At 40.0% G+C, this 9,039-nt stretch overlaps 1 protein-coding gene across 1 annotated transcript in view; it reads right to left on the bottom strand.

The window, feature by feature from the left end:
* Positions 1-975: 975 nt before the first annotated feature.
* Positions 976-9,039, bottom strand: part of LOC150088226 (uncharacterized) — a 71,459-nt gene continuing 63,395 nt past the window's right edge. Inside the window, exon 5 of the mRNA XM_090369396.1 lies at positions 976-3,558. Coding sequence (XP_090225522.1) covers positions 1,165-3,558 — 2,394 coding nt within the window. The 3' untranslated portion in view covers positions 976-1,164. The remainder of the gene's footprint in view (positions 3,559-9,039) is intronic.

Raw genomic sequence — 9,039 nt, 5'->3', positions numbered from 1 at the left:
TTATTTCAGTTTTTAAATATTTATAAGGAATTTCGAACATTATGGTAGGCCCTTGGGGTATCCCCCCCCCCAGAGCTTTGCGGACCACAGTTTGAGAAATGCTGATCCAATGAACCAAGTCCTTTCATGCTTGCACTAAAAGAGCGACTGTGCGAGGAAGTACAATAAAGAACCAAGTTTTACAAAGCTGTCGATATATTGGAGCCTAAATAAGTCTTCAAACTTAGCCACAAGTAATAAAAATTAGCTGGAACCAAGTAATGGACTTTAATTTAAGTCTAAGCAAACTTGAGCGACGATATCAAGTATGTATTTGATCCAGTCTTGTTTCACATGAATTTGTTTTCACGCTTTGAAATTATTAAAAGAGGTTCGTATGAGGGAACTAATTCATGCCCAGTTTCACAAAAAAAGGACAGAACATAGGATCACAATATGTGTTTGAGCATGTAGATGGTTGATTATTTTCATATGGAAGAAATAAGTTTTCCCATAAGTCCGTACTTATCAAAAATATCTGCAAAAATTAACAGCCGGATGAAACTACGAATATAAGACTATCCTTTTTCATTAAATCTCGATTAATATTTATCGCGTACTTGAAAAGGAAAGGATGGGAGGATTCCCTGCTTTAGGTTCAGGGGCAGTGAGATTACTAACGTTTAGTGAAAAAACTTCTTCCCCATCGGAAGATTTTCTACTATATGTAACTCAGAACACTTATTCTAAACTCGAAGTACTTTTCTTACGTTTCGGGTTCATAGTATATCTTTCGATACGTACAAATCAGTTCGAAAAACATTGAAGATGCTTTTCCTATTGTGATAAATAATGCGAGTATACACCATACAAACTACACTTAATTCATTATCAAAAGTTTTTGGAGTGTAAGCACGATGAAAATGCTCAAGTGTATTGAGTTGTGATGGTTAAGTAGAAACACAAAGACGCTTTAATGAAATTCATCAATTTTTTTAGAAAACAGTATGTACATTTGCCAATCTCATGTTACAAACGAAACTACCAGCATTATTACTTCTGGCACAGACAAGGAAAAAATTGTGCGACCACAGTTTTCACACCAGCTTTTATCAGTCCGGTTATATCTCCACAAAGGTGTTCTTGTCATGCAGCGGGACACTTCCTGAGTATCCATTCTCATCATCATTCTCCACTTTTGCCCACAACTTGCGCTTGAGCAGGGGCAATGGCAAAGGACTCTGCTTCTTGGTGAGGGTCGTTCACATCTCCCACCGACTGGGATCCGCTGTTAGTTTGTTGAGACGAAGTTAAACCTAGTTGAGAAGTCCTTCCTGCCTCTGTATCGGAATATTTACGTTGGTAGCCAGGACCGCTAAATCCAGTAGAGTAGTTAGTATGGTAAAATTCAGGTTTGGGGTAGGAACCCGGTTGTCCGTTGTATTTAGATGCCAGTTCACTTGACTGTTGCTCTTTGTATGCTGATGATACTACCACCGATTGCTGAGCTACCAGTGGTACGCTAAATCCTTGACGTTTCGGCTCGGGGACGGAGTAAGGTTCCAGAGGACGATATCCTGGCCCTCCTTTAAGATTTGCATTTGGATGACTGGGATCAGGATCCTGGTACGGTGGAAAAACATACCGGCGCGTATCTGCTTGAGGACTTCGTGATCCTTGATAGAATCCTTGTTGTGAATGAGTTGGATAGCTCGGGGGTTGCAGCTGGGGAATGACTGCTTTACTACCAGCATTAGGATAACTTGCTTGTCTAGCGGAAGATACTACTTTCTGTGCCTGGACCGAGGAATAAGAAGGCTGTCGGTAACCTGGTTTAGGGAATGTTTGGTGCTGAGGTATTTGGGGTTGGTATTCCTTCTGCTGTGGATAAGATATCTGCCTCTGATGCGTTTCAACTAGTGGATGGCTTGGGGATGGCTGGTGAGCATTTATATTAATATCCGAATGACTTGATGGACGCGCAGGGTAAGATACTGGTTTCACTTGTCGAGTCGGTGGTGGTGCAGGATAACTTGGAGGTTGAGGACGGTATCCCGTACTTCCCTTGATATTTGCATTAGGATGACTCGAGGGGTCAATTGGAGGGAATGTATGTTGCTTGATTTGAGATGAGGGTTTTCTGGGTGGGGGTGGCGAAGGGTAACTGGGAGGTAACGGACGCTCGTACACTCCTTTAATGCTTGCGTCAGGATGACGGATTGGCTGGGATGGGTGGTGTGGGGGCTGTTTGACTTGTGTTGATCGGACTGGATAGGTTGGGGTTTGAACACGTTCATATCTATCGCCACCTTTGATATCTGTACCAGGATGAATCTGCTGTTGAACAGGTGGGAAAGCAGGCTGCTTTGCTGATGGCGAAGGGTACGATGGTGGCTGTCGAGGTGGTTGCCTGGTTCGAGGAGGCGGCGCAGGAAAACTGGGTGGCTGTCTTGATGGTGCAGGATGACTAGGAGGCTGATAGATAGAACCACCTTTGATATTTGCATCAGGGCGAGACGGAGGAAAAGCTGGTTGTTTGACTGGAACTGAGGGTTGTCTAACACGTTGAGGCTCAGCTTTCACATTAGAACTGGGATAACTTGGTCGTTGGATCGGAGGATATGTTTGTTTGATGGGCTGAGAGGGGCGAGATGGTGGTTGACGTACAGGTGGAGGAGGAAGAGAAGGGGGAGGATATGATGGACCCCCTTTAATGTTATAATCTGGGTGGGATGGATCTTGAACTGGAGGGAACGTTTGTCGAGGAGGTAGTTGAGGTGGAGGCTGATATATCGGGCCAGCTTTAATATTTGCATCAATTTGTCTTTGTGGTTCTGCAGGTGGAAAGACCGGCTGCTTTACTTTTTGGGATGGTTGACGTGGAGGTTGTCTGACAGGTACGTGTGGAGCTGGTTGCCTGACTGGTACGGGTGGAGGTGGTTGCCTGATAGGTACGTGTGGAGGTGGTTGCCTGATAGGTACGTGTGGAGGTGGTTGCCTGACAGGTGGAGGTTGGTATACTGAACCCTTGATATTTGCATCTGGAGGAGAAGGCTGTCTTGGAGGGAACGACTGAGGCTTGATTTGTGATTGAGGAAGAGACGGAAGTCTTACTCTTTCTGGTAGGTGCTGAGGAGGTGGTGGTGGAGGAGGAGGAGGCGGAGGATATTGCGGAACTCCTTTTACATTTTCGTTTTGCTGTGGTTGTGGGAAAGATGGAGGCTTTATTTGATAATCTTTATCTGGATATGATTGCTTGGTTGGTAAGCTAGGAGGAACGCGGATTGGTTTGTATGGTCCCTGGTCTCGTATGTGACTCGTAGAGGGTTGAAAAGATGGTGGTTTTATCTGAGGCTGACGGGGTACGTTCACTTGCGGTTGATAAGCAGGTTTCTGAATGAATTGCGATCCTGGAGGAGAAGGATCTCTACTAAGTTTTTCATTTAAACCGTAATAATTTGGAGACTCGTCGCATTTTACATTGTACCAATGATCGCAAGCCAGTATCCTTTGATTAAAAATAGTCCCTTCTCCGCATCTGAAGCTTTCTTTCCTGGCGTCGAAACACACGTGATACACCTGCAAAATAACATTGAATATAATAGCAATAAAGAAAAATAGAGAATACTTAAAAATTTAGATACGAAATAGAAATACTTAGAAAAATATGTATTTAAAATACTACTTACTGTAATCTACAAGGCGTTTATTTCTAAATTTTCCTTATGCTGGGTGTTTTTGAAAAGTCACTTAAAGATTTTGAGTGTGTTCATCTGAACATACCGATGAAATAAAAAAAAAAAAAAAATTCACATGGACATAGGTCCAGAAACGCATCCCTTCCAAGTGATGGAGGATAGGAGGATATGCTACTCTCGTGGGTAGCACAGTTGATATGATTGCCCTTCTCCCCATACCCGGTGAAACAGACTTGAGTTCGAATTCCGCCAATAACGAGAGGAATTTTTATGGGTCTTTTTGGGCTAAGTTAGTCGGTCTCAGGGTAGCAGACCGACTAACTCAGCCACGAGAGTTTTTTCCTTCTCAAAAACTCGGGTTTTACGTGTAGCAAATTGACAACGGAACACACGCAATTTACAGACATTTATATACTGCGCAATACAGCCAAATTTTTCTGATTCGCTTAAAACCCTACAACAACCAACCATCTTGTTTATTTATTTATTTTTTTCATAAAGCGAAGGAGTAAGCGTGTCAATGAACAAGAGCTAAATCTGAATCATTTTCATGTCTGACGTCACAATACATGCAGGAGAATTTTTGTATGAATATCCATCTACTCCTGGCTGAGGCAACTGTTCTTAAAATGAGTTGTGGGTTGTTCTGTTTATCTGTTTTCCGGAGTTACCTGTAAGTGAATTAATATTCCTGTTGTCAATTTTTAACCCGCGTGTTAATTTATTATACCTTGACCGCGAATATAACTTGAAATTGCAGAGATTCATTTTGCTTATGGAAGAGCGAATGCGAACAGCAGTGAAGCTCAGCCTCTCTACCGGGAAAGCTTCCGGCAAAATCAATGTCCAGCCGAGGATACTTTTGCATCCAACCGTCAGCCTATTCGAAAGAACGAATCCTTTTCGCCAGTTACCGCTGATTGGAGAACTAGAACTGGAAGAACACCTGTTTTAGAGGAACAGATGGAGTACGCGAAGGTGGAGGTTTCTGGGACCAGAAAGAGAAATATAACACAACCGTATGAGCTGTTTCACATTCAAATGTATGTAAAATTTTTCATGAGCAGCAAATCTCCCCTTATCACGCGCAGCGAGTGAGGGCCATCTCACAAGTTGATTTCCATTCATCAGTCGTATTTTGTCAATGACCTGCAAAAGCGTACTAAATCTTCTTTTCGTCTTTGTACATTTTCACTGATGAATCACAGTGCACAAGAGATGCTATTAAGAAGTTTCAACACAATCACCAACGTGAAAATCCTCATGTTATCATCCAGCCTCAGCAGCTGTTTATTTGGAACATTTGAGTTGGTATCATTAGCGATTGGCCCATTTTTCTGCCATCCACGTTCAATGGCTAAAACTGCAGATATTTTTTGGAGGAGGAACTGCCTGCATTGCTGGAAAGAGTTCTATGGTAAACATGTCATCAAATGTGGTTCGTGATATGGTTCGAATGTGGTTCTCCAGCACAATATTAGCCTCACTGCCCGAGAATTTCTCGATAATACACTCTCCAGTCAAAACACTATGACCACTTACCTAATAGTAGGTATGTCCTCCTCTTGTCGCCAGGACCGCAGCCGCATAGTGAAATATGGACTCTGTAAGACATCTGAACGTTGCAAGAAGTATGTTGTACCATATCGTCCCTTAGATCTGTAATAATTATCACCGGATCTTCCACCACCGATTGTAATCGGTGGTGGAAGAACCAAACGCCAGATCTGTCAATCTATTTAATCCTAGAGATGTTTTATGGGATTAATATCCTGCGAATTCGGCTGCCGAGATGGCAGCGGGAAATCACTCTCGAACAAAACCAGCAATCTGGCAGGGATTATTATCTTGCTGTGACACAACTGTGCTATCCGGGCAGACACTATGAAAGCGAATACCTAATCAGACATAATGGATGAGTACTTTTTAGCATTCGGAATGCGGTGCAGGAGTATGGGGCTCCAAAAGAGCACCACGAAAACATCCCTCATATCAAAATACTGCCGGTACCTGCCTGCTTATATTGTACCAGTAAATCGGAGTGATTCCTCTCTGCAATTTGCCGCCGTACCTTCCATCTGCCTAGCCCACACTGCATAGCAGGAAACGTAATTCATCGGAAAAAGTAGCGTTTTAAATATGGGTATTTTGACAGGACGCCTACTCATATTATACAAAGTTAATAAATATTGGCACAATAACTTATCAGGTTAATAATATTATTATGCTACTACTGATGAACATTGTTAATAAGTCTTTTTTATCCAGCACATCCTTTAATTCATCTACGATTAATCTATAAACTGCTCAATTTGGATTTTTATTCCCTAATACATTATTATTATTATCTCTCTATACATTAAAAACGTTTTCTTCCTAGTGATATTTACTCCAGCCAATGGGAGAAGAACGTGATGCAATTACGTCAGTACAAATGCGCAGGTAAATAATTACATAGGTCATTTCTTGATTAGATTTCGACCAGTGCATCAAAACTATACAAATGCAATATTTACGAAAAACTAAAATATTTACAAAATACTTTTAAATATTTAAAGAATACTGAAGTATTTACAATCATACCTCTACTACATAACGGGATGACGGGTCCCTTCATTAGTTGACATTAATATACAAAAAACGTTACAATGGAGCATCAAATGATGCCGGGTGTGATCGTGTATTAGACAGTGAAGCACAGGTGCGAGGTTGGTGAACGTTAAATGTAAGGCACACAAATGGGTTACTGTGCAGAATCAGACACTTGTTGTTGACAATGTAGAGCGCGTACGTGGAACGCATTGAAAGACGACTGCCTCCATAACGTTCACCAACCTTGTGCACGTGGTTTACTGTGTAATACATGGCCACGGCAGGCATCATTTGATGTTCCATTGTAATGTCAGCTGATGAAGGGACCCGATATAGTTTGTATATTTGTAAATATTTTAAAATTTGTATAGTTTGTAAATATTTTAGTCCTGCTCTTTCGGATTGGAACCTGAAGCAAAAGGCCATTTCCTAAGTGACTTATGTAAACGCAGGTAAATAATTACATAGTGATATTTATTCCACCTTGAGAATGCCACGTGGTGGGGGATAGCCAATGGGAGAAGAGGGATGTGAGTCACGTGGTACAAGTGGGGGAGACAATTACGTCACTACCAATACATAGGTAAATATAATTACATAGGTCATTTCCTGATGGGATATCGATCAGTGCGTTTTGACAGGTGTGTCTTTTACGTAGAAAAGATTTGATTTACTCCGTCATACCTCTACATTTAACGTAGGAAAAGCGTGCGCGTGGGTTGGGGAGCAGGGGGCGAAGCCCCCTAGTTATTATTATTACAGTATTGGCTTTGGGGAACACAAACCCACTATTATTATAACAACAGTATAATAATAATAATAATGTGTTATTATTGTTGTATTTTATTGATGTATTATTACCGAACCCAACCCAAAAATGCTGGACAATTATTGAAAAAGAAACTGATCTCACATTATTAACAGTATACCTAACAAACTTCATTTTAAAAAGATTTTTCATCTTGTACGATAGGAAAAAAGAAAGTATATTGGCCTATGTTCTTTGCAAGCGGAATCTCGCTAATTATGATTCTGTTCTGCCCTTCCAATATTGGTTATTCTGTATGATGAAAAGAAAGCAAATTGTATCCTCCCATTATTAACTTTTCTATTATCTTTATTCGCATTTGCTGTTATTATCACAACACTTTGCTGTCTCTAGAGCATTGTTTAGTTTCAAAATTGCATGACGCTGAAGTATTTTACTATTAATTCTCTTCATAAAAAGAACTATTAATTCTCTTCATAAATCGTCTGAATAATTTTTAAAGTTTACAAATAACTAATTGAATAACTGCTTAATGTTCAGAGCATTGTTGCCTAACGTTTTTTTCAGTTTGGAAAAGCTGTTCGGAAATCTATCAATGCAATATATTTATTACAGATAACAAGACACATTCAAGTGTAGTACGAAAGAAATTGTAAACTGCTGTTATTTTTCAGTAAAATACAATATTGCTTAAAAAAATTAATTTTATAATTTTAAAAGCATATAAATTCGTGTACTTTGAACTTAATGAGGTATAATGAGCGCTGCATATTAGGACTAGTCACTGAGTGTGGGGAAATAAGGAAGTGAGAGATGACTACGAAAAGAAGCGGAAGTCGCTTTCCTACTGATATAGGTATTTTGTGATAACCGTGTCACGTGACCAGTAAGCTGTGGTCGTCTTGTAATATGACATGAATAAAAGCTGTAGTCATCTTAAATCTCATATCAAATCTCTTTGGCCATTGTGCTTCAAGTATCAAATATTATACAGAGTGAAACTGCGCACTACGCCAAATTATTAAAACTATATTTTACTATTAATTCTCTGATGATAAAACTGATAACTGACGAAGCCGAAGAGGTAACAATCCAACCATGTGAGATCCAGGAATCAAACCACTTCCAGTTTTCAAAATTCGTGTCCAGATATCGTTCAGTTGATATTCAAAGCAACTTTTTACTAATATCTGCACACTAGAAAACCGGCATAATTCTTAACTCTATAAATAATGTTGTACACATTTAAAGATGGACGCAAGAAAGAAAAAAAAATTCCTCGCCAGTCGCAGTGGTAAAATGTTGTCGTTTGTGATGAATGAGGCTTCTTGCCATGGTCATTATGTAATGCGAGGAAGTCCAATAACAATTTCGTTAATCAATATTTTCGTGTCATCGATCACTTAAATATTGTTTTAATAATGCACTTCAAACAAACTACTATCATAACAGCCTTACTTGGAGGGCAATCCCTGTTCCTAAAAGTACAGTGCTATTTTTGTCTTTAGTGATGAAGAAATAAAAACACTGCTGTAAGCAATTGAAAAACACCAATTAAGGATTTCATGGCTCTCCAAATAAGGAAAAATGACGTAAAATATATCCGCTATAGCGAATTATAGAAACTTAATGCACTGTTCTGGGAACTGAGTCTCATCTGCAAGAGCAAAATAAGACATTATGCAGATCACAGCAAATATATTCCAAACCTTGATTAAGGAAGAAACGATTCTGAAAGATTGGAATGAGGTTCTATTAAACTCTGGTGTTTGATAATCTTGAGAAATGTAGCCGGTACGGTATTATTCAAGGTTGGCTATGCACGACTGACTTACTGATGCTTTCCCGAAGGAGTGACGACTATGTGTGTATGAATAATGGACGTGACCCAGATATATTTGGAAGGAATGCATTCGTTAATATGACAGGCAACAAGCTGTTTGGCAAGTTATTGCATATGGCGATGGCTAAATTGCTAGTTGGGAGAATGGAGGACTGGTT

This window comes from Mastigoproctus giganteus, chromosome 3 (genome assembly GCF_048544385.1).
Source record: "Mastigoproctus giganteus isolate SK-2022 chromosome 3, ASM4854438v1, whole genome shotgun sequence".
Classification (NCBI taxonomy): domain Eukaryota; kingdom Metazoa; phylum Arthropoda; class Arachnida; order Uropygi; family Thelyphonidae; genus Mastigoproctus; species Mastigoproctus giganteus.
This window is presented reverse-complemented; position numbering and strand designations above follow the sequence as displayed.